This window comes from Nerophis ophidion, linkage group LG06, assembly GCF_033978795.1.
Source record: "Nerophis ophidion isolate RoL-2023_Sa linkage group LG06, RoL_Noph_v1.0, whole genome shotgun sequence".
NCBI lineage: Eukaryota > Metazoa > Chordata > Actinopteri > Syngnathiformes > Syngnathidae > Nerophis > Nerophis ophidion.
The window spans coordinates 76,015,581-76,042,901 of NC_084616.1; the positions used below are offsets into that span (position 1 = coordinate 76,015,581).

Genomic DNA, 27,321 nt, shown 5'->3' on the forward strand with positions numbered 1-27,321 from the left:
GCCGATAAATGCTTTAAAATGTAATATCGGAAATTATAGGTATCGGTTTCAAAAAGTCAAATTTATGACTTTTTAAAACGCCGCTGTACGGAGTGGTACACGGACGGAATAAGTACAGAGCGCTAATAAACCTTAAAGGCACTGCCCAAGCGTGTCGGCCCAGTCACAAAATACCTACGAATTTTCACACACACAAGTGAATGCAAGCATACTTGGTCAACAGCCATACAGGTCACACTGAGGGTGGCCGTATAAACAACTTTTACACTGTTACAAATATGTCAGCCACACTGTGAACCCACACCAAACAAGAATGACAAACACATTTCGGTAGAACATCCGCACTGTAACACAACATTAACACAACAGAACAAATACCCAGAAACCCTTGCAGCACTAACTCTTCCGGCACGCTACAGTATACACCCCTCCGACACCCCTCACCTCAACCTCCTCATGCTCTCTCAGGGAGAGCATGTCCCAAATTCCAAGTTGCTGTTTTGAGGCATGTTAAAAAAAAAATAATGCACTTTGTGACTTCAATAATAAATATGGCATTTTTTTTTTCCATAGCTTGAGTTGATTTATTTTGGAAAACCTTGTTACATTGTTTAATGCATCCAGCGGGGCATCACAACAAAATTAGGCATAATAATGTGTTCATTCCACGACTGTACATATAGGTATCGGTTGATATCGGAATCGGTAATTAAGAGTTGGACAATATCGGATATTGGCAAAAAAGCCATTATCGGACATCTGTAGTTCATGTTCATGTTCAAATTCACCATTTTTAGAAATACATTTGATGAAATACTGACAGTACTACCGTTATTATGTTTTTATAGATCGATAGATAGATAGATAGATAGATAGATAGATAGAGGATGGATGGATGGATGGATGGATGGATGAATTGATAGATAGATAGATAGTACTTTATGGATTCCTTCAGGAAAATTGAAATTCCAGCAGCAATGTACAGAGTTGAGATCAATTTAAAAAAGTAAAAAGTAAATAATGGGGGTTTAGATGGAAACAAAATAGAGAAATATTACAATGAGAATAAAAATAAAAAGCAACAAAGGGAATAAAAATATAACAGTAAAATAAGAATATAACAAGAGAAACAAGACAGTAGTGACCATGTTATGAAAAAGTTTTGCACTGTTATTGTTTTGCATCCCCTGTCATCCTAGTACCCCCCGACCCCCCACCGGGCCGCAGAATAATTTTGTATTCATTTTTATTTAAAAAAATATATATATATATATTTTTTTTTTTTTACATAAATCAACATAAAAAACACAATATACACTTAAAATTAGTGCACCAACCACAAAAAACAAATTTTACAGACAAAATTACAGACAAAACTGCATGTAACTTCTGTTAGGAATGTCATAGCGACATGAAACAAAAACTCCTATGTAGGTCTGACTTAGACCCAATTTTCATACACTCACTTCTTTCAGCAAAAATCTACAGGAAGTTGGCAAAAACCCCTTCAAAATAAAATTTTCGCAAAAAATGCAATTTTTGCCTCTTTGAGCTGTAATTTGACGCCCTTAAAATGCTTCAAAACTCACCAAACTTGGCACACACATCAGTACAGGCAAAAATTGCGATCTAATGAAAAAAGCAAACCCCAAAATCAAAAAATGCGCTCTAGTGCAATTTTTGAATAAAACACAGAAAAAACTGCTCCTAGGAAGAAAACACAAACAACATCGCTTGTAACTTCCAGTAGGAATGCTGCAAAGACATGAAACAAAAACTTCTATGTAGGTCTCACTTAGACCTACATTTTAATAATCGACAGCCTGCAGAAAAAAATCAAGAGGAAGTTGGCAATTACCCCTTCAAAATAAAAGTTTTGTGAAAACCCGTCGCCTTTTTTCAAACGAAAACTCCTCCGAGTGCGTTTGTCGTTTCGGCTTCAAACTCGCACAGGAGAGAATTTGAACCCTTCTGATTAAAAGTATGGATAAGAGTTTTGATTACTGCTCCGGTTTTGATTTTACGTGCCTTCAAAGAACACCCGCGCAAATTTTCCTAAAAAATGTCATTTTTTGCCTCTTTCATCTGTAATTTGACCCCTTTACAATGCTTCAAAACTCACCAAACTTGGCACACACATCAGGACTGGCAACAATTGCGAGCTAATAAAAAAACCAAACCCCAAAACTCAAAAATGTGCTCTAGCGCCCCCTATGAATACAACACAGACAAACTGCTCCTAGGAAGAAAACACAGACAAAACTGCTTGTAACTTCCGGTAGCAATGTCAGAGAGACATGAAACAAAAACCACTATGTAGGTCTCATTTAGACCTACATTTTAATAATTAACATACTTTAGCAAAAATCAACAGGAAGTTTGATATTTTCACTTCAATACAACAACTGCATTACTTTCACAATGCATTAGATTCTCAAAATAGTGGCTCCAAGGCGTCTTCTACCGTGGGTCTCGGGGGCAGCAGCCAAAGGCGGACCCGACCAACGCTGCTTGCAGCTTTAATTTTCAATTGAAATTTAGTATAATCCATAAAGGGTTGACATCATGACATTATATATTATTCACATACTGTAATGAGATTATGGTTTTCATAATTCTGTTAATCCGCGTTCACTTTCACACTCGTCCCAGTTAAGTCCTTTTAACCCTAACGTATTATTGTCCTAATTGCACACATTCATTTGCACAATTCCTGCATTTTCTGCCTATTTAGTGATGTTAGCCATGAAATCACTGATGCCTGTCACATCAGGGCTGTACTGTAAAAAAAAAAAAAGTGTGCCCAGCATAAATCCATTAAAAAGATTACACGCGTCATATTTACCTTCTTCATCATTCTCCTCCCGTCGCTTTGACTCTCGTTTGCTTCCGCCGTCATCTTCCCCGCATTGATTCTTATCTTCGGGATTCTATACCTCCTTCTTTCCTTCGTCCAGTCCTCCTCTGAGTCACTCGTGTCTTCCCTCTCTTCCAGTTCCTGTGCACGGTGGTGGCCATCTTGCTGCATTACTTCTTCATGTCCACCTTTGCTTGGATGTTTGTGGAGGGCCTTCACATCTACAGGATGCAGACTGAGCAACGGAACATCAACTTCGGAGCCATGAGGTTCTACTACGCCATCGGCTGGGGCGTGCCAGCTATCATCACGGGTATACACACACACATTCTTTTTTTCGTGCAAACATTACTTATAGGATAGACATCGGAATATTCTTACTGGACGCGCCCAAGGTTTGCTTAGTACAGGGGTGTTGAACCTACGACCACGTTTTATCCGGCCCACGTGATGAGTTTACCAAGAATTAAAGGTCTACTGAAATGATATTTTCTTATTTAAACGGGGATAGCAGGTCCATTCTATGTGTCATACTTGATCATTTCGCGATATTGCCATATTTTTGCTGAAAGGATTTAGTAGAGAACATCGATGATAAAGTTTGCAACTTTTGGTCGCTAATAAAAAAGCCTTGCCTGTACCGGAAGTAGCAGACAATGTGCGCGTGACGTCACGGGTTGTAGGGCTCCTCACATCCTCACATTGTTTACAATCATGGCCACCAGCAGCTAGAGCGATTCGGATGGAGAAAGCGAGAATTTCCCCATTAATTTGAGCGAGAATGACAGATTCGTGGATGAGGAAAGTTAGAGTGAAGGACTAGAAAAAAAAAAAAGGCGTTTGCTGTGGGAGCGATTCAGATGTTATTAGACACATTAACTAGGTCAATTCTGTGAAATCCTTTATCTTCCTATTGTGTTGCTAGTGTTTTAGTGAGATTAAATAGTACCTGAAAGTCGGAGGGGTGTGTTTACCGCCAGAGTCTCTCAGGGAAGTCACGCAGCTGCAGCAGGACGGAAGCTCCGCTGATGTCTCCGGTAAGAGCAGACTTATTCCCAGAATTTTTTCACCGAAAACTGCCGGTTGACATGTGGTCAGGATCCATGTTGGCTTGACCGCTCTGATCCATAGTAAAGCTTCACATTCGGGAATTTTAAGCAAGGAAACACCGGCTATGTTTGTGTGGCTAAAGACTACAAGTTTCCCACCTCCATCTTTCTACTTTGACGTCTCCATTATTAATTGAACAAATTGGAAGGTTTGTTTAGTACAGGGGTGTCAAACCTACGACCAGGTTTTATCCAACCCACGTGATGAGTTTACCAAGTATTAAAGGCCTACTGAAATGAGATGTTCTTATTCAAACGGGGATAGCAATCATGGCCACCAGCAGCGAGAGCGATTCGGACCGAGAAAGTGACGATTTCCCCCCTAATTTGAGCGAGGATGAAAGATTCGTGGATGAGGAAAGTTAGAGTGAAGGACTAGAAAAAGAAAAAAAAGACCAGGGCAGTGGGAGCGATTCCGATGTTATTAGACACATTTACTAGGATAATTCTGGAAAATCCCTTATCTGCTTATTGTGTTACTAGTGTTTTAGTGAGATTATATGGTTGTAGCTGTACAACCTGAAGGTCGGCCCCACACCTTCAGGTATAGCTCGGTTGGTAGAGTGGCCGTGCCAGCAACTTGGGGGTTGCAGGTTCGATTCCCACTTCCGCCATCCTAGTCACTGCCTGTCACGTGTGGGTCGCATTTTAACGCGGGATCGTTCCTCCAACGCAAACATGGACACTCCGGACAACAACGTAAAGGTAAGAATGATTTAATAACAAAAACACTGGTACGAAAACCGACGAAAAGAAACGCGTGGCGAAAGCACAGAAGCTAATGCTAACACTAGCACAGGATCAGGTGACAAGAAATCTAGTAAATACCAACGAAACAGTTGCATACCGCAAACAATGGACTAAGACAGACTGACGGGACAAGGCAGGCTTAAATAATAAAAGTAATCAACAAAAACAGGTGTGCGTCTGGAACCCGCAGCAGGTAAAATTAATACGTTACCATGGTGACCAAACTAACTCACAAAGGTACACAAACAACAAAGGGAGTCCAAACTAACAGAAAATAACTAAACTAGACATGATCCAGACCACGGATCATGACACTGCCGTTGTGTCCTTGGGCAAGACACTTTATCCACCTGCTCCCAGTGATATTGCCATATTTTTGCTGAAAGGATTTAGTAGAGAACATCGACGATAAAGTTCGCAACTTTTGGCCGCTAATCAAAAAGCCTTGCCTGTACCGGAAGTAGCAGACGATGTGCGCGTGACGTCACGGGTTGTGGAGCTCCTCACATCTGAACATTGTTTACAATCATAGCCACCAGCAGCTAGAGCGATTCGGACCGAGAAAGCGACAATTTCCTCATTAATTTGAGAGAGGATGACAGATTCGTGGATGAGGAAAGTTAGAGTGAAGGACTAGAAACTATTTAAAAAGGTGTTTGCAGTGGGAGCGATTCAGATGTTATTAGACACATTTACTAAGATAATTCTGGAAAATCCCTTATCTGCTTATTGCGTTACTTGTGTTTTAGTGAGATTATATGGTTGTAGCTGTATAACCTGAAGGTCGGCCCCGCGCCTTTCTTCAGCACCAGTCGACGGGTGGTGGCGATCCCCATCTCTGCCCTTCACAAGGGACCCTCTTCGAAACACGATCTTTCGAAATGATCGCTGCATAATACACAGTACTTTGTGTGTGTGGTCCAACCCAACCGTGTTCGCTTGACATCTCCGTTCCATAGTAAAGCTTGACCGTCATCTTTCGGGAATGTAAACAATGAAACTCCGGCTGTGTTTGTGTTGCTAAAGGCGGCCGCAATACACCGCTTCCCATTTACAGCTTTCTTCTTTGACGTCTCCATTATTCATTGAACAAATTGCAAAAATTCAGCAACACAGATGTCCATAAGACTGTGGAATTACGCGATGAAAACAGACGACTTATAGCCGGGAAATGTCCTCTACAATGCGTGACATCATACCGCGTTGTTTTAGCATGATACTTCCGCCCGAAATTTAAAATTGCAATTTAGTAAACTAAAAAAGCCGTATTGGCATGTGTTGCAATGTTAATATTTCATCATTGATATATAAACTATCAGACTGCGTGGTCGCTAGTAGTGGCTTTCAGTAGGACTTTAAGTCCACGTTAATCATACCTGAAACCTAAATTATGCGACTGACGCTGTGGCGAATCTAAGATATCTCGTGCAGAAAGAAAAATTGCCCCTGCTACTGGGTGGACACATGTGCTCACACCTTTCAGACGCCGCTTGACATCTCTGTTCCATAATAAAGCTTCGCCGTCATCTTTTGGGAATGTAAACAAGGAAACTCCGGCTGTGTTTGTGTTGCTAAAGGCGGCCGCAATACACCGCTTCCCACCTACAGCTTTCTTCTTTGACGTCTCCATTATTCAGTGAACAAATTGCAAAAGATTCAGCAACACAGAAGTCCAGAATACTGTGGAATTATGCGATGAAAACAGACGATTTATAGCCGGGAACGGTGCTGGAACAAAATATGACATCATACCGCGTTGTTTTAGCATGATACTTCCACCCGAAATTTAAAAATGCAATTTAGTAAACTAAAAAGGCCGTATTGGCATGTGTTGCAATGTTAATATTTCATCATTGATATATAAACTATCAGACTGCGTGGTCGCTAGTAGTGGCTTTCAGTAGGCCTTTAAGTCCACGTTAATCATACCTGAAACCTAATTTATGCGACTGACGCTGTGGCGAATCTAAGATATCTCGTGCAGAAAGAAAAATTGCCCCTGCTACTGGGTGGACACATGTGCTCACACCTTTCACACGCTGCTTGACATCCCTGTTCCATAGTAAAGCTTCACCGTCATCTTTCGGGAATGTAAACAAGGAAACTCCGGCTGTGTTTGTGTTGCTAAAGGCGGCCGCAATACACCGCTTCCCACGTACAGCTTTCTTCTTTGACGTCTCCATTATTCAGTGAACAAATTGCAAAAGATTCAGCAACACAGAAGTCCATAATAATGTGGAATTATGTGATGAAAACAGACGATTTATCAATCAATCAATCAATCAATGTTTACTTATATAGCCGTAAATCACTAGTGTCTCAAAGGGCTGCACAAACCACTACGACATCCTCGGTAGGCCCACATAAGGGCAAGGAAAACTCACACCCAGTGGGACGTCGGTGACAATGATGAGTATGAGAACATGATACTGTGAAAGTTCAATCCATAACGGATCCAACACAGTCGCGAGAGTCCAGTCCAAAGCGGATCCAACACAGCAGCGAGAGTCCCGTTCACAGCGGAGCCAGCAGGAAACCATCCCAAGAGGAGGCTGATCAGCAGCGCAGAGATGTCCCCAGCCGATACACAGGCAAGCAGTACATGGCCACCGGATCGGACCGGACCCCCTCCACAAGGGAGAGTGGGACATAGAAGAAAAAGAAAAGAAACGGCAGATCAACTGGTCTGAAAAGGGAGTCTATTTAAAGGCTAGAGCATACAAATGAGTTTTAAGGTGAGACTTAAATGCTTCTACTGAGGTAGCATCTCGAACTGTTACCGGGAGGGCATTCCAGAGTACTGGAGCCCGAAATGAAAAAGCTCTATAGCCCGCAGACTTTTTTTGGGCTTTGGGAATCACTAATAAGCCGGAGTCCTTTGAACGCAGATTTCTTGCCGGGACATATGGTACAATACAATCGGCAAGATAGGATGGAGCTAGACCGTGTAGTATTTTATACGTAAGTAGTAAAACCTTAAAGTCACATCTTAAGTGCACAGGAAGCCAGTGCAGGTGAGCCAGTACAGGTATATATGTATGTATATATGTATATAAAGGTATATACAGTATAGGTATATATGTATGTATATATGTATATAAAGGTATATACAGTATAGGTATATATGTATGTATATATGTATATAAAGGTATATACAGTACAGGTATATATGTATGTATATATGTATATAAAGGTATATACAGTATAGGTATATATGTATGTATATATGTATATAAAGGTATATACAGTACAGGCGTAATGTGATCAAACTTTCTTGTTCTTGTCAAAAGTCTAGCAGCCGCATTTTGTACCAACTGTAATCTTTTAATGCTAGACATGGAGACCCGAAAATAATACGTTACAGTAATCGAGGCGAGACGTAACAAACGCATGGATAATGATCTCAGCGTCTTTAGTGGACAGAATGGAGCCAATTTTAGCGATATTGCGGAGATGAAAGAAGGCCGTTTTAGTAACGCTTTTAATGTGTGGGAACGGTGCTGGAACGAAATGTGACATCATACCGCGTTGTTTTAGCATAATACTTCCGCCCGAAATTTAAAAATGCAATTTAGTAAACTAAAGCGGCCGTATTGGCATGTGTTGCAATGTTAATATTTCATCATTGATATATAAACTATCAGACTGCGTGGTCGCTAGTAGTGGCTTTCAGTAGGCCTTTAAGTCCACGTTAATCATACCTGAAACCTAATTTATGCGACTGACGCTGTGGCGAATCTAAGATATCTCGTGCAGAAAGAAAAATTGCCCCTGCTACTGGGTGGACACATGTGCTCACACCTTTCAGACGCTGCTTGACATCTCTGTTCCATAATAAAGCTTCGCCGTCATCTTTTGGGAATGTAAACAATGAAACTCCGGCTGTGTTTGTGTTGCTAAAGGCGGCCGCAATACACCGCTTCCCACCTGCAGCTTTCTTCTTTGACGTCTCCATTATTCATTGAACAAATTGCAAAAGATTCAGCAACACAGATGTCCAGAATACTGTGGAATTATGCGATGAAAACAGACGACTTATAGCTGGGAACGGTGCTGGAACAAAATGTGACATCATACCGCGTTGTTTTAGCATAATACTTCCGCCCGAAATTTAAAAATGCAATTTAGTAAACTAAAAAGGCCGTATTGGCATGTGTTGCAATGTTAATATTTCATCATTGATATATAAACTATCAGTCTGCATGGTCGCTAGTAGTGGCTTTCAGTAGGCCTTTAAGTCCACGTTAATCATACCTGAAACCTAATTTATGCGACTGACGCTATGGCGAATCTAAGATATCTCGTGCAGAAAGAAAAATTGCCCCTGCTACTGGGTGGACACATGTGCTCACACCTTTCAGACGCTGCTTGACATCTCTGTTCCATAGTAAAGCTTCGCCGTCATCTTTTGGGAATGTAAACAATGAAACTCCGGCTGTGTTTGTGTTGGTAAAGGCGGCCGCAATACACCGCTTCCCACCTACAGCTTTCTTCTTTGACGTCTCCATTATTCATTGAACAAATTGCAAAAGATTCAGCAACACAGATGTCCAGAATACTGTGGAATTATGCAATGAAAACAGACGACTTATAGCTGGGAACGGTGCTGGAACAAAATGTGACATCATACCGCGTTGTTTTAGCATAATACTTCCGCCCGAAATTTAAAATTGCAATTTAGTAAACTAAAAAAGCCGTATTGGCATGTGTTGCAATGTTAATATTTCATCATTGATATATAAACTATCAGACTGCGTGGTCGCTAGTAGTGGCTTTCAGTAGGCCTTTAAGTCCACGTTAATCATACCTGAAACCTAATTTATGCGACTGACGCTACGGCGAATCTAAGATATCTCGTGCAGAAAGAAAAATTGCCCCTGCTACTGGGTGGACACATGTGCTCACACCTTTCAGACGCTGCTTGACATCTCTGTTCCATAATAAAGCTTCGCCGTCATCTTTTGGGAATGTAAACAATGAAACTCCGGCTGTGTTTGTGTTGCTAAAGGCGGCCGCAATACACCGCTTCCCACCTACAGCTTTCTTCTTTGACGTCTCCATTATTCATTTAAAAAAAGTGCAAAAATTCAGCAACACAGATGTCCATAATACTGTGGAATTATGCGATGAAAACAGACGACTTTTAGCCGGGAAATGTCCTCTACAATGCGTGACATCATACCGCGTTGTTTTAGCATGATACTTCCACCTGAAATTTAAAAATGCAATTTAGTAAACTAAAAAAGCCGTATTGGCATGTGTTGCAATGTTAATATTTCATCATTGATATATAAACTATCAGACTGCGTGGTCGCTAGTAGTGGCTTTCAGTAGGCCTTTAAGTCCACGTTAATCATACCTGAAACCTAATTTATGCGACTGACGCTATGGCGAATCTAAGATATCTCGTGCAGAAAGAAAAATTGCCCCTGCTACTGGGTGGACACATGTGCTCACACCTTTCAGACGCTGCTTGACATCTCTGTTCCATAATAAAGCTTCGCCGTCATCTTTCGGGAATGTAAACAATGAAACTCCGGCTGTGTTTGTGTTGGTAAAGGCGGCCGCAATACACCGCTTCCCACCTACAGCTTTCTTCTTTGACGTCTCCATTATTCATTGAACAAATTGCAAAAGATTCAGCAACACAGATGTCCAGAATACTGTGGAATTATGCGATGAAAACAGACGACTTATAGCTGGGAACGGTCCTGGAACAAAATGTGACATCATACCGCGTTGTTTTAGCATAATACTTCCGCCCGAAATTTAAAAATGCAATTTAGTAAACTAAAAAGGCCGTATTGGCATGTGTTGCAATGTTAATATTTCATCATTGATATATAAACTATCAGACTGCGTGGTCACTAGTAGTGGCTTTCAGTAGGCCTTTAAGTCCACGTTAATCATACCTGAAACCTAAATTATGCGACTGACGCTGTGGCGAATCTAAGATATCTCGTGCAGAAAGAAAAAATTGCTCACACCTTTCAGACGCCGCGCTACCATGTCCTGCATGTGCACCCGCCTACGCCAGCTGTCTGCAGATAAGCTGCGCTTGTGGCATTTGCACGGAGCCCAGTTTCCATTTCAGCTATGAGATAGTGCACGGAAATGCACACACACACACACACACACACACACAAGGCGGCTTCTTTATTTTGGCGTGGACACATCCTATTTGCAAGTCATTTCTGTCGGCCTCGCCCTCTGTCTCCCAATTATTTCCTGCATACAACTCAATTTCCGTCACATGCCAACAATACATACTCCATGACACTAACATGACCTTTATTGAATTACTCACACATACATCTTAGAAACACATGCTTGGTACAATAAAACAGTCAAAGTGAGTTGATTATTTGTAGATAAATGATAGTAACTGTGCTTGCATCTTTCTCCACGGAAGGTCTGGCCGTGGGCTTGGACCCTGAAGGTTATGGTAACCCAGACTTCTGTTGGATCTCCATCTACGACAAGCTTATTTGGAGCTTTGCCGGCCCCATCGGCATCGTCATACTGGTAATCCTTTCTCCCTGCACTGTATGTTTTGTATGAACATTTCTGGGTAACTTGTTGAAAATATGAGGGGAAAAAAAAGGAATCATTAAACTGCAGTGAGATCTATTGGTGTGCAGAAAAATGTTAATTATTCCCCTGGATTAAAAAAAAAGTGTTTTCTTCCGTCTGTCCAGATCAATGGAGGTATTTTCATGATTGTAGCCAAGATGTCTTGTAACCCTTCTCAGAAGGAGACCAAGAAACTTCCAGTCATGTGAGTACAGCATCAAAAAGCTTCTATTTTAAAACCAAATCAACTATCTATTTTGGTCTGGTTTCTAAGGGACGGGGGTCGTAAACAGCCATCGCCTTTGTTAAACAACAGGTCAAATCAACTATCTATTTCTGCATTTTTACAGCGCTTTTTTATATCTGGTTTACCACCCAAAACGCTTTACATTTTACGTCACATTTACCCATTCACACACACTCCCAGAAGCATGAAATCTACATGAACACTATGATTGCTATAATTATTTTTATCGTGATCATTCTTAAAGGCATTAAGTGCTTTTTTTAAATGGCAGCGAGTATGAGATATTTAAGACACATTGTCAGGTTCAAATACTGATGACATCTATTAAACAAGTCAATAAGCAAGGAATTAAGCAGAGACAGAATTAAATTTGGCTCAATGAGGAGAAACGCATCGACACTGTACTCTTGTACAGTGTTGTCACACACTCGTTGATTTAAAATGTGACTTATATTCAACAATTTAGTCTTAAAAACGGGACGACTCCGTATTATAAGGGACGGGTGGCAACCCTATACACTCACCATTTACTATTTGAATAGCCTTTCTTCTGCCATTTGCGTACCGGCGAGCGATCTCTGAATCCGGGAACATATCTGTCACGGATTTGTTGAAAAAATCCGCAAATGAGAACGGGATGTCGCCTGCAGCTATCAGCATAGCCATCTTTGTCTCGGCATAAGTTACACCCTCGGTTCTCCATTTAGCAAGGTGGCCCATAATACTGGGCTGTGACCGGTGCTGCGTTGCCGCAGCCTTGTGCTTCCCTGACCGTTCATGAGTGACTATATCCATTTGGCCACCGTGTTCGATGAAGAAGTCTGACATCTATCAAACAAGACAAGAAGCAAGGAATTAAACAGAGACATAATTCAATTCGGCTCAATGAGGAGAAACGTGTACATCTGTACCCTTGTACAGTGTCATCCTGCTCTGCCAAAAGATTGCACACCTTCTTTTATTCGGACCTTCCCTGACCACATGGCCACAGTTGCTTCCAGAGCAGGGGCCGGCAACCTTTGCCACTCAAAGAGCCATTTCAATCCATTTCACAAAATGAGGAAGACAACGGGAGCCGCAACTATTCTCGCCCATGGCCCATATCTGCCGGTGGTCACCCAGATGACAAGAATAAGGGCATGCAATCAAGCCAGTGCCTTAAACACCTTCTACAACATGTACAAACTGCTTGCCGGTCCAGCAACATGTTGTGAGAAGCTTCCGCAGATGCACGCACACGACTGGAAGGCATACTGGGTGACACAGAGTACACTGACGGTTGTGATATAAACAACTTTAACACTCCTACTAATATGCGCCACATTGTGAACCCACACAAAAGAAGAATGACACATTTCTGGAGAAAATCCTCACAGTAACACAACATAAACGCAACACAACTAATACCCAGAATCCTTTGCATCCATGACATTTCCTGACTATGTTATACACCCCGCGAGCACCAAACCCCGCCCACCTCAACCACGCAGGGGGGGGTTGAGTTTGTTGTGTTATTTGTATTTGTATTTGTTACTGTGAGGATTTTCTCCAGAAATATGTGTCATTCTTCTTTTGTGTAGGTTCACAATGTGGCGCATATTAGTAGGAGTGTTAAAGTTGTTCATATCACAACCGTCAGTGTACTCTGTGTCACCCAGTATGCCTTGCAATCTCACACATGTGCCGATAGAAGCAGCGAAATGCATGTGTCCGGTCGGCACGCAAATAGCATTCCGTGAATGGCGGGCGCGATGACGTTCAAGAGGACGTTAAGAGTAATATCATCACGGCACGCCCTTAATATTGTAGTCCGAGTGAAAATTGGAGAACGTTGGCTCCGGGTGATGTCCGGGAGGGGCATTGAATTCCGGAATCTCCCCGCAACAATCTGGGGGGTCGGCGATTGTGCAGCTGAGCCGCATCAGAGTTGCCAAAGAGCCGCGGGTTGCCGACCCCTGTTCCAGAGGGACGGGGGTCGTAAACAACCATCGCCTTTGATCACAAAACAGTTGAAAAGAAAAGGTTGGTTCAAAAAAGAAGTCGCAAAAGAGTTCAAAAAAGAGGTTGGTAAAAGACTTCAAAAAAGCAGTGCATGGAGCGGGAGTCTGGTCCTGCTTCCTCTTCGCTTTTGTAGTCCTTGGGTCAGACAATATCTTTCTGTTGATTACAATACATGAAAGAAACAGACACCCTTTCATGTTGCTTCCCCCCCTACACAGTGGGGTTTTACAAGCCTTCTTGGTAGTTTCAAAGACAGCTTTTGTTTCTTCTCGCCAGGTACTCATTTCAACACAAAGTTTTGAAATAGAATCAATTTTTCTAACAAAGTCTGAACTACAGTCCTGGATGAATTGAAATTCTTTTTTTCCCAATCATTTCGGAATTTGCAAGCGTTCTTCTTCTTCTTAGTCGTCGTCGCCATGTCTCTTCTTCTGCTTCGTCTTCTGCTCTGATTGCCGCGCTCGACTTCGAGGTGTAACCGTTATTATTGTCCGGACGGAAACGGCGCCCAGTGAAGGATGGTGTAGCGATATTGTTGCCCGGGTGGGAATCGGGAGAACGGTGGCCCCCCCGGGAGATTTTCGGGAGGGGCATTGAATTCCGGAATCTCCCCACAATAATCTGGGGGATCGGCGATTGTGCAGCTGAGCCGCATCAGAGTTGCCAAAGAGCCGCGGGTTGCCGACCCCTATTCCAGGGGGACGGGGTCGTAAACAACCATCGCCTTTGATCACAAAACAGTTGAAAAGAAAAGGTTGGTTCAAAAAAGAAGTCGCAAAAGAGTTAAAAAAAGAGGTTGGTAAAAGACTTCAAAAAAGCATTGCATGGAGCGGGAGTCTGGTCCTGCTTCCTCTTCGCTTTTGTAGTCCTTGGGTCAGACCATATCTTTCTGTTGATTACAATACACGAAAGAAACAGACACCCTTTCATGTTGCTTCCCCCCCTACACAGTGGGGTTTTACAAGCCTTCTTGGAAGGTTCAAAGACAGCTTTTGTTTCTTCTCGCCAGGTACTCATTTCAACACAAAGTTTTGAAATAGAATCAATTTTTCTAACAAAGTCTGAACTACAGTCCTGGATGAACTGAAATTCTTTTTTTCTAATCATTTTGGAACTTGCAAGCGTACTTCTTCTCAGTCGTCGTCGCCATGTCTCTTCTGCTTCGTCTTCTGCTCTGATTGCCGCGCTCGACTTCGAGGTGTAACCGTTATTATTGTCCGGCCGGAAACGGCGCCCAGTGAAGGATGGTGTAGCGATATTGTTAACCGGGTGGGAATCGGGAGAACGGTGGCCCCCCCGGGAGATTTTCGGGAGGGGCATTGAATTCCGGAATCTCCCCACAATAATCTGGGGGATCGGCGATTGTGCAGCTGAGCCGCATCAGAGTTGCCAAAGAGCCGCGGGTTGCCGACTCCTATTCCAGGGGGACGGGGTCGTAAACAACCATCGCCTTTGATCACAAAACAGTTGAAAAGAAAAGGTTGGTTCAAAAAAGTAGTCGCAAAAGAGTTCAAAAAAGAGGTTGGTAAAAGACTTCAAAAAAGCAGTGCATGGAGCGGGAGTCTGGTCCTGCTTCCTCTTCGCTTTTGTAGTCCTTGGGTCAGACAATATCTTTCTGTTGATTACAATACACGAAAGAAACAGACACCCTTTCATGTTGCTTCCCCCCCTACACAGTGGGGTTTTACAAGCCTTCTTGGTAGGTTCAAAGACAGCTTTTGTTTCTTCTCGCCAGGTACTCATTTCAACACAAAGTTTTGGTGATAACTTAGAATAAAATTTTCTAACAAAGTCTAAACTACAGTCCTGGATGAACTGAAATTATTTTTTTCCCAATCATTTCGGAACTTGCAAGCGTACTTCTTCTTAGTCGTCGTCGCCATTTCTCTTCTTCTGCTTCGTCTTCTGCTCTGATTGCCGCGCTCGACTTCGAGGTGTAACCGTTATTATTGTCCGGACGGAAACGGCGCCCAGTGAAGGATGGTGTAGCGATATTGTTGTCCGGGTGGGAATGGGGATGAACGGTGGCCCCCCCGGGAGATTTTCGGGAGGGTCATTGAATTCCGGAATCTCCCCGCAACAATCTGGGGGATCGGCGATTGTGCAGCTGAGCCGCATCAGAGTTGCCAAAGAGCCGCGGGTTGCCGACCCCTGTTCCAGAGGGACGGGGGTCGTAAACAACCATCGCCTTTGATCACAAAACAGTTGAAAAGAAAAGGTTGGTTCAAAAAAGAAGTCGCAAAAGAGTTCAAAAAAGAGGTTGGTAAAAGACTTCAAAAAAGCAGTGCATGGAGCGGGAGTCTGGTCCTGCTTCCTCTTCGCTTTTGTAGTCCTTGGGTCAGACAATATCTTTCTGTTGATTACAATACACGAAAGAAACAGACACCCTTTCATGTTGCTTCGCCCCCTACACAGTGGGGTTTTACAAGCCTTCTTGGAAGGTTCAAAGACAGCTTTTGTTTCTTCTCGCCAGGTACTCATTTCAACACAAAGTTTTGGTGATAACTTAGAATAAATTTTTCTAACAAAGTCTGAACTACAGTCCTGGATGAATTTAAATTCTTTTTTTCCCAATCATTTCGGAACTTGCAAGCGTTCTTCTTCTTCTTAGTCGTCGTCGCCATGTCTCTTCTTCTGCTTCGTCTTCTGCTCTGATTGCCGCGCTCGACTTCGAGGTGTAACCGTTATTATTGTCCGGCCGGAAACGGCGCCCAGTGAAGGATGGTGTAGCGATATTGTTGTCCGGGTGGGAATCGGGAGAACGGTGGCCCCCCCGGGAGATTTTCAGGAGGGGCATTGAATTCCGGAATCTCCCCACAATAATCTGGGGGATCGGCGATTGTGCAGCTGAGCCGCATCAGAGTTGCCAAAGAGCCGCGGGTTGCCGACCCCTATTCCAGGGGGACGGGGTCGTAAACAACCATCGCCTTTGATCACAAAACAGTTGAAAAGAAAAGGTTGGTTCAAAAAAGAAGTCGCAAAAGAGTTCAAAAAAGAGGTTGGTAAAAGACTTCAAAAAAGCAGTGCATGGAGCGGGAGTCTGGTCCTGCTTCCTCTTCGCTTTTGTAGTCCTTGGGTCAGACAATATCTTTCTGTTGATTACAATACATGAAAGAAACAGACACCCTTTCATGTTGCTTCGCCCCCTACACAGTGGGGTTTTACAAGCCTTCTTGGTAGGTTCAAAGACAGCTTTTGTTTCTTCTCGCCAGGTACTCATTTCAACACAAAGTTTTGGTGATAACTTAGAATAAATTTTTCTAACAAAGTCTGAACTACAGTCCTGGATGAATTGAAATTCTTTTTTTCCCAATCATTTCGGAACTTGCAAGCGTTCTTCTTCTTCTTACTCGTCGTCGCCATGTCTCTTCTTCTGCTTCGTCTTCTGCTCTGATTGCCGCGCTCGACTTCGAGGTGTAACCGTTATTATTGTCCGGCCGGAAACGGCGCCCAGTGAAGGATGGTGTAGCGATATTGTTGTCCGGGTGGAAATGGGGATGAACGGTGGCCCCCCCGGGAGATTTTCGGGAGGGGCATTGAATTCCGGAATCTCCCCGCAACAATCTGGGGGATCGGCGATTGCGCAGCTGAGCCGCATCAGAGTTGCCAAAGAGCCGCGGGTTGCCGACCCCTGTTCCAGGGGGACGGGGTCGTAAACAACCATTGCCTTTGATCACAAAACAGTTGAAAAGAAAAGGTTGGTTCAAAAAAGAAGTCGCAAAAGAGTTCAAAAAAGAGGTTGGTAAAAGACTTCAAAAAAGCAGTGCATGGAGCGGGAGTCTGGTCCTGCTTCCTCTTTGCTTTCGTAGTCCTTGGGTCAGACAATATCTTTCTGTTGATTACAATACATGAAAGAAACAGACACCCTTTCATGTTGCGTCCCCCCCTACACAGTGGGGTTTTACAAGCCTTCTTGGTAGGTTCAAAGACAGCTTTTGTTTCTTCTCGCCAGGTACTCATTTCAACACAAAGTTTTGGTGATAACTTAGAATACATTTTTCTAACAAAGTCTGAACTACAGTCCTGGATGAACTGAAATTCTTTTTTTCCAAATCATTTCGGAACTTGCAAGCGTACTTCTTCTTCTTAGTCGTCGTCGCCATGTCTCTTCTTCTGCTTCGTCTTCTGCTCTGATTGCCGCGCTCGACTTCGAGGTGTAACCGTTATTATTGTCCGGACGGAAACGGCGCCCAGTGAAGGATGGTGTAGCGATATTGTTGTCCGGGTGGGAATCGGGAGAACGGTGGCCCCCCCGGGAGATTTTCGGGAGGGGCATTGAATTCCGGAATCTCCCCACAATAATCTGGGGGATCGGCGATTGTGCAGCTGAGCCGCATCAGAGTTGCCAAAGAGCCGCGGGTTGCCGACCCCTATTCCAGGGGGACGGGGGTTGTAAACAACCATCGCCTTTGATCACAAAACAGTTGAAAAGAAAAGGTCGGTTCAAAAAAGAAGTCGCAAAAGAGTTCAAAAAAAGAGGTTAGTAAAAGACTTCAAAAAAGCAGTGTATGGAGGGGAGTCTGGTCCTGCTTCCTCTTCGCTTTTGTAGTCCTTGGGTCAGACAATATCTTTCTGTTGATTACAATACATGAAAGAAACAGACACCCTTTCATGTTGCTTCCCCCCCTACACAGTGGGGTTTTGCAAGCCTTCTTGGTAGGTTCAAAGACAGCTTTTGGTCTTCTTGCCAGGTACTCATTTCAACACAAAGTTTTGAAATAGAATCAATTTTTCTAACAAAGTCTGAACTACAGTCCTGGATGAACTGAAATTCTTTTTTTCCCAATCATTTCGGAATTTGCAAGCGTTCTTCTTCTTCTTAGTCGTCGTCGCCATGTCTTTTCTTCTGCTTCGTCTTCTGCTCTGATTGCCGCGCTCGACTTCGAGGTGTAACCGTTATTATTGTCCGGCCGGAAACGGCGCCCAGTGAAGGATGGTGTAGCGATATTGTTGTCCGGGTGGGAATCGGGAGAACGGTGGCCCCCCCGGGAGATTTTCGGGAGGGGCATTGAATTCCGGAATCTCCCCACAATAATCTGGGGGATCGGCGATTGTGCAGCTGAGCCGCATCAGAGTTGCCAAAGAGCCGCGGGTTGCCGACCCCTGTTCCAGAGGGACGGGGGTCGTAAACAACCATCGCCTTTGATCACAAAACAGTTGAAAAGAAAAGGTCGGTTCAAAAAAGAAGTCGCAAAAGAGTTCAAAAAAGAGGTTGGTAAAAGACTTCAAAAAAGCAGTGCATGGAGCGGGAGTCTGGTCCTGCTTCCTCTTCGCTTTCGTAGTCCTTGGGTCAGACAATATCTTTCTGTTGATTACAATACATGAAAGAAACAGACACCCTTTCATGTTGCTTCCCCCCCTACACAGTGGGGTTTTGCAAGCCTTCTTGGAAGGTTCAAAGACAGCTTTTGGTCTTCTTGCCAGGTACTCATTTCAACACAAAGTTTTGAAATAGAATCAATTTTTCTAACAAAGTCTGAACTACAGTCCTGGATGAATTGAAATTCTTTTTTCCCAATCATTTTGGAACTTGCAAGTGTTCTTCTTCTTACTCGTCGTCGTCATGTCTCTTCTTCTGCTTCGTCTTCTGCTCTGATTGCCGCGCTCGACTTCGAGGTGTAACCGTTATTATTGTCCGGCCGGAAACGGCGCCCAGTGAAGGATGGTGTAGCGATATTGTTGTCCGGGTGGGAATCGGGAGAACGGTGGCCCCCCCGGGAGATTTTCGGGAGGGGCACTGAAATCCGTGAGGGTTGGCAAGTATGAAAATGACATGATGACGTGAGTGGAAGTAACCTGTCTTCCTTGGCAGCGCCACCATTCGTAACGCCTTCCTGCTGCTGATGATGGCCACCTCCACCTGGCTCTGTGGCTTGATGGCCGTGAACAACAGCATCCTGGCTTTCTACTACATCTTTGACGTCCTCTGTCTGGTGCAGGTAGGCACAAAGTACGGTACAGGCCAGGCGTTTGTGGACACACCTTCTCATTTAATGGGTTTTCTTTATTTTCATGACTATTGTAGATTGTCACTGAAGGCATCAGAACTATGAATGAACACATGTGGAGTTATGTATACAGAATCCTTTTAAATCTGGAAAAAAATTGTTTTTGAATCGAGAATCGAATCGAAAAAAAAATCGATATATTATCGAATCGTGACCCCAAGAATTGATATTGAATCGAATCGTGGGACACCCAAAGATTCACAGCCCTAATATATATATATATATATATATATATAGATATATATAGATTTATTTGTTAAAGGTAAATTGAGCAAATTGGCTATTTCTGGCAATTTATTGAAGTGTGTATCAAACTGGTAGCCCTTTGCATTAATCAGTACCCAAGAAGTAGCTCTTGGTTTCAAAAAGGTTGGTTACCCCTGGTATAGAGCAGTGCTCGGGAACCTTTTTGGCTGAGAGAGCCAAGAAGCCCAAATATTTTAAAATGTATTTACGTAAGAGCCAAATAATATTTTTTTCAACACTGAACACAATTAAACGCGCCCTGCGATGAGGTGGCGACTTGTCCAGGGTGTACCCCGCCTTCCGCCCGATTGTAGCTGAGATAGGCGCCAGCGTCCCCCGCGACCCCAAAAGGGAATAAGCGGTAGAAAATGGATGGATGGACAATTAAACGCGTGCATTTTTAAGTAAGACCAACATTTCTAGAGTATAATAGGTCTCTTATTCTTTGTAATAGTATTGATATTCTGAAGCTAACTGTGTATGTGTGTGTGTTTGTGTGTGTGTGTGGGGGGGGGGGGGGGGGCCTTGTTATCTCATCACCTGTTGCTCTGTTATAAGCAGCAGCGTCTTCTGTAATGCAGACGTATCAATCTGTTGTGGTGAAGAAGGAGCTGAGCCGGAAGGCAAAGCTCTCAATTTACCGGTCGATCTACGTTCCCATCCTCACCTATGGTCATGAGCTTTGGGTCATGACCGAAAGGACAAGATCACGGGTACAAGCGGCCGAAATGAGTTTCCTCTCCCTTAGAGATAGGGTGAGAAGCTCTGCCATCCAAGAGGAGTTCAAAGGAAAACAACGGCTCCTCCACATCGAGAAGAGCCAGATTAAGCGGTTCGGGCATCTGGTCAGGATGCCACCCGAAAGCCTCCCTAGGTAGGAGGCGACGGGGAAGACCCAGGACATGTTGGGAAGACTATGTCTCCCGGCTGGCCTGGGAACGCCTCGGGATCCCTGGGAAGAGCTAGACGAAGTGGCTGGGGAGAGGGAAGTCTGGGCTTCCCTGCTTAGGCTGCTGCCCCCGCGACCTGACCTCGGATAAGCGGAAGAAGATGGATGGATGGATGGTTTTATATTCTAGTTTCTTCAAAATAGCCACCGTTTCCTCTGATTATTGCTTTGCGCACTCTTAGCATTCTCTCGATGAGCTTTAAGAAATGGTTTTCACTTCACAAGTGTCATAGTTGTGATGCTTTCAGGGACAATCTACAATGTAAATAGTCATGAAAATAAAGAAAACACATTGAAATGAGAAGGTGTGTCCAAACTCTTGGCCTGTACTGTATGTGTAGTACTCCCAGGTACAATCGCTCATACTGTGCTTTTTTTTTTGTCTCCCAGGGTCTGTCGGTGTCGCTGGTCTTCACTGTGTTCAACTCCGAGGTGAAGGAGGCCTGGAGAGTAGCCTGCTTGGGTAAGAAGAGTCTTGAAGAGTCGCCAAGACCAGCACAGAACACGGTGAGTTAGGCACACTGCGGAAGACGACCATGTATTACCAATAAGGTGGACGTTAAGTGCTCTTCTACACCACTAACTACTACAATATAAAAAACATGCTGCTGTATTGTAAAAAACTAGATTATTTTATCAAATCTTACACAATCTAGTGCAGCGTTTTTCAACCATTTTCAGACAAGGCACATTTTTGTCATTAAAAAATACGGAGGCACACCATCAGCAGAAAACGTTAAAAAAATTAAACTTTGTGGACGACGTAAGTTTTTGCTGTCGTCCAGCATTTTGTGTCTGTTTACTTTGTAGCCAGTTCAGTTTTACTTTCGCTTTGCATAGCCATTGCTTTTCGTTTCCCTTTCGTTCATTTTTGGTGGTAGCCTTACATACCGTTTTACCTGCACGCTGCCTCCTGCTGTGGTCTGCATATTGGGATCAAAACAAGGCATCCTCGTCTCACCCGACACATTCCGACTTTTACAAAGCTTGGTACCCCTGCCGAGTTCAACCCAGCACAGACACTAAGCAACGGCACATTATTTCCAGATTGTAATTATTGATTTGCTCAAATTAATATTTGATTGTCATGTCATGTACGGATGTACTTTGTGGACGCCGTAAGTTATTGCTGTTGTCCAGCATTTTTTTTCTGTTTACTCTGTAGCCAGTTCAGTTTTACTTTTGCTTTGCATAGCCATTGCCTTTTCCTTTCCCTTTCACTTTTGTTCATTTTTGGTTCAAGCATTGCGTATCTTTTTTTACCTGCACGCTGCCTCCCGCTGTGGTCTGCATATCGGGACCACAACAAACCATATTCGTCTCACACGACACATTCCGACTTTTATAAAGCTTGGTTACCTTGCCGAGTTCAACACAGCACAGACACTAAGCAACGGCACATTATTTCCAGTTTATAATTATTGATTTGCTGAAAATACTTTTTGATTGTCATGTCATGTACGGATGTATTTTGTGGACAACGTAAGTTTTTGCTGTCGTCCAGCATTTTGTGGCTGTTTACTTTGTAGCCAGTTCAGTTTTACTTTCGCTTTGCATAGCCATTGCCTTTTCGTTTCCCTTTCGTTCATTTTTGGTGGTAGCATTACATACCGTTTTACCTGCACACTGCCTCCCGCTGTGGTCTGCATATTGGGATCACAACCAAGCATCCTTGTCTCACCCGACACATTCCGACTTTTACAAAGCTTGGTACCCCTGCCGAGTTCAACACAGCACAGACACTAAGCAACGGCACATTATTTCCAGATTGTAACTATTGATTTGCTAAAATTAATTTTTGATTGTCATGTCATGTACAGATGTACTTTGTGGACGCCGTAAGTTTTTGCTGTCGTCCAGCATTTGTTTACTTTGTAGCCAGTTCAGTTTTACTTTCGCTTTGCATAGCCATTGCCTTTTCGTTTCCCTTTCGTTCATTTTTGGTGGTAGCATTACATACCGTTTTACCTGCATGCTGCCTCCCGCTGTGGTCTGCATATTGGGATCAAAACAAATCATCCTCGTCTCACCCGATAAATTCCGACTTTTACAAAGCTTGGTGCTGTCACGCCAACATTCTTCCCCAAACAAAAACCTTCCCCCCCATTTACTTCTGGGGTCATGGTTAATACAGACGTTTTATTAACGCTATATTGTAAAAATATAACACTATATTATAAAAATACAGACGTTTTGTCAACGCTATATTATAAAAAAAATGAAAAAACAATTTACAAACACAAGCTATGGGATGACGCATTTACTTCTGGGGTCACGTTTCCTCTTATGTCATCCCATAGCTTGTGTTTGTAAATTGTTTTTTAATTGTTTTTATGATATAGCGTTAACAAAACATCTGTATTAATCATGACCCCGGAAGTAAATGCGTCATCCCATAGCTTGTTTGTAAATTGTTTTTTAAAAATTTTTATGATATAGCGTTAACAAAACATCTGTATATTTATAATATAGCGTTGTATATTTATAATATAGCGTTGTATATTTATAATATAGCGTTAACAAAAGGTCTGTATTAATCATGACCCCGGAAGTAAATGGGAGGGGAAGGTTTTTGTAGGGAGACGAAATTTGGCGTGACAGCACCCCTGCCGAGTTCAACACAGCACAGACACTAAGCAACGGCACATTATTTCCAGATTGTAACTATTGATTTGCTAAAATTAATTTTTGATTGTCATGTCATGTACAGATGTACTTTGTGGACGCCGTAAGTTTTTGCTGTTGTCCATCATTTTTTTTTCTGTTTACTCTGTAGCCAGTTCCGTTTCAGTTTCACTTTGCATAGCCATTGCCTTTTCCTTTCCCTTTCCCTTTTGTTCATTTTTGGTTCAAGCATTGCGTATCTTTTTTTACCTGCACCCTGCCTCCCGCTGTGGTCTGCATATCGGGACCACAACAAACCATATTCGTCTCACACGACACATTCCGACTTTTATAAAGCTTGGTTACCTTGCCGAGTTCAACACAGCACAGACACTAAGCAACGGCACATTATTTCCAGTTTATAATTATTGATTTGCTGAAAATACTTTTTGATTGTCATGTCATGTACGGATGTACTTTGTGGACGCCGTAAGTTTTTGCTGTCGTCCAGCATTTTGTGTCTGTTTTCTTTGTAGCCAGTTCAGTTTTACTTTCGCTTTGCATAGCCATTGCCTTTTTGTTTCCCTCTCGTTCATTTTTGGTGGTAGCCTTACATACCGTTTTACCTGCATGCTGCCTCCCGCTGTGGTCTGCATATTGGGATCAAAACAAGGCATCCTCGTCTCACCCGACAAATTCCGACTTTCACAAAGCTTGGTACCCCTGCCGAGTTCAACACAGCACAGACACTAAGCAACGGCACATTATTTCCAGATTATAATTATTGAGTTACTAAAAATATTTTTGGATTGCCATGTCATGTACGGATGTACTTTGTGGACGCCGTAAGTTTTTGCTGTCGTCCAGCATTTTATGTCTGTTTACTTCTTAGCCAGTTCAGTTTTACTTTCGCTTTGCATAGCCTTTCCCTTTCCCCTTTGTTCATTTTTGGTTCAAGCATTGCATATCTTTTTTTTACCTGCACCCTGCCTCCCGCTGTGGTCTGCATATCGGGACCACAACAAACCATATTCGTCTCACCCGACACATTCCAACTTTTACAACCTACTGACGTGGAGTATTACGTGGTTACCCTGCCGAGTTCTACACAGCACAGACACTAAGCAACGGCACGTTATTTGCAGATTATAATTATTGATTTGCAAAAAAATATTTACTGTACCAATTAGGTGAAGTTGCGTAATTTCCCACGGCACACGGGTTGAAAAACACTGATCTAATGGATCTCATTGGATCGTGTAATCGTGCCTAATGAAATGTTCGGTTATAAATCATTTTATAAGTTTATACTTTACATCAGGGGTGCCCACACTTTTTCTGCAGGCGAGCTACTTTTCAATTGACCAACTCGAGGGGATCTACCTCATTTATATATATCATTTATATTTATTTATTTATGAAAGAGACATTTTTGTAAACAAGTTAAATGTGTTTAATGATAATACAAGCATGTGTAACACATATAGATGTCTTTCTTTCACCAAGACAAGAATATAAGTTGGTGTATTACCTGATTCTGATGACTTGCATTGATTGGAATCAGACAGTAATGATGATAACGCCCACATTTTCAAATGGAGGAGAAAAAAAGTTGTCCTTTCTGTACAATACCACATGAAAGTGGTTGGTTTTTGGCATCTAATTCATCCAGCTTCCATACACTTTACAAGAAAAACATTGGCGGCAAATTCCGTAGCTTGCTTGATTGACATTCACGGCACCCGAGGGTCTTGTGAGATGACGCTGGCTGCTGCCACTTCATTATTATGAAAAAATGACAGAGAGGAAGGCGAGAAACACTTTTTATTTCAACAGACTTTCGTCAAAACTCTAAAGGCCGACTGCACATTTCCTATCTTCACAATAAAAGCCCTGCTTCATGCTGCCTGCGCTAACAAAATAAGAGTCTCAGAAAGCTGGCGTGCACAAGTGATGTGCACGCCAGCTTTCTGAGGGATCGCTTGTGCACGCCAGTTTTCCGAGACTCTGTATTTAGTTAGCGCAGGCAGCATGAAGCAGGGCTTTTATTGTGAAGATAGGAAATGTGCAGTCGGCCTTTAGAGTTTTGACGGAAGGTACGGCGCGAGAGTCTGTTGAAATAAAAAGTGTTTCTCGCCTTCCTCTCGGTCATATTTTCATAATAATGATCTTGCAGCAGCCAGCGTCATCTCACAAGACCCTCCGGTACCGTGAATGTCATTTAAGTGACGTCTTGGTGAAGATTGATGATCACTCATTTTTAGGTCTATTTTTTTTTAAAAGCCTGGCTGGAGATGGACTGACACACCCCCCGCGGTCGACTGGTAGCTCGCGGTCGACGTAATGGGCACCCCTGCTTTACATCTTCTGCTGCACTGACCTCAGTGAGCTCATTCCCGCCATCCATCTTCTCCTGTCCTCTCATTCTCCTCCTGCCTCCGGGGATTGGGTACTGACCCACATAGAATAATACAGCACCCAGCATATCTCACATTGTGTGTGCATAGCGCTGCGGCATCTTAGTTAAGACAAAGTTCATCCACCCTTTTAACCTCCATTTCCGTTAAAAAAGAAAACCCTCTCACTGTCGGACTATTATTAGACGTACTAACTGGACCGTGTTTTAACCCCCTTGCTCCGTCAAACTATGCACATAAGAAATCATCTCTTACCTTTCCGACTCATCAAATATGAAGGAGGAGTACATGGGTCTGATACTTTATCGGAAGCTGAGGTCGTGTCCTATTTTAACTGCTGATGTCAAAGCTTCTTAACCTCGCGAGTTGACAACGATAACTGACAGGGAATATTTTTCCCAACACATTTCTAGTGTCAGGAAAAAAGTTACTTTAACTAATGACAAGTAATCTAATTGCTTATCATCGTCAATCAATGTTTATTTATATAGCCCTAAGTCACGAGTGTCTCAAAGGGCTGCACAAGCCACAACGACATCCTCGGTTCAGAGCCCACATAAGGGCGAGGAAAAACTCACAACCCAGTGGGACGTCAATGTGAATGAATATGAGAAACCTTGGAGAGGACCGGAGATGTGGTTGACCCCCCGCCCCTCTAAGGGAGACCGGGTGCAATGGATGGAATATTGGTGTATGTGTGAATGTGTTTGTTTTTGTTGTCGTACTTGTTAAATAAATAAATGGGTTGTACTTGTATAGCGCTTTTCTACCTTCATTCAAGGTACTCAAAGCCCTTTGACACTACTTCCACATTTACCCATTCACACACACATTCACACACTGATGGAGGGAGCTGCCATGCAAGGCGCCAACCAGCACCCATCAGGAGCAAGGGTGAAGTGTCTTGCTCAGGACACAACGGACGTGACGAGGTTGGTGCTAGGTGGGATTTGAACCAGTGACCCTCGGGTTGCGCACGGCCACTCTTCCACTGCGCCACGCCGTCCCCACGCCGTTGTTGTGTGTTTGTGCCATATGTCCCTTGTTGGTTTGACCTTTTGATTGATTAATTGATACTTTTATTAGTAGATTGCACAGTACAGTACATATTCCGTACAATTGACCACTAAATGGTAACACCCCAATAAGTTTTTCAACTTGTTTAAGTCGGAGTCCACCTGTGTGGGTTGGTAGGGTTTTAGGGCAGTTTGGGTTTCAAGGGAAGGGGTGTGAAGAATTTACTGACTTTAAAATTGTACTGTTTCGACTTGCACTCTTTTCTGTCTATTTGAAAATGTCAACAAAGAGAGTTGGATTTTTTTTTTAAAAAAGCCCCCAGACCCATTAAAAAGTCTTGAAGAAAGTCTTTCTGTCATGATCTGTGGTCTAGATCAGTGGTTCTCAACCTTTTTTTTCAGTGATGTACCCCCTGTGAACATTTTTTGAATTCAAGTACCCCCTAATCAGAGCAAAGCATTTTTGGTTGGAAAAAAAAAAGAGATAAAGAAGTAAAATGCAGCACTATGTCATCAGTTTCTGATTTATTAAATTGTATAAAAT

General features: G+C 43.0%; 1 protein-coding gene across 1 annotated transcript in view; it reads left to right on the forward strand.

Moving 5' to 3' along the window:
- Nucleotides 1–27,321, forward strand: part of celsr3 (cadherin, EGF LAG seven-pass G-type receptor 3) — a 245,899-nt gene that overhangs the window by 182,286 nt on the left and 36,292 nt on the right. Inside the window, 5 exon segments of the mRNA XM_061904867.1 lie at nucleotides 2,996–3,170; nucleotides 11,129–11,241; nucleotides 11,415–11,494; nucleotides 19,350–19,476; nucleotides 21,131–21,247. Coding sequence (XP_061760851.1) covers nucleotides 2,996–3,170; nucleotides 11,129–11,241; nucleotides 11,415–11,494; nucleotides 19,350–19,476; nucleotides 21,131–21,247 — 612 coding nt within the window.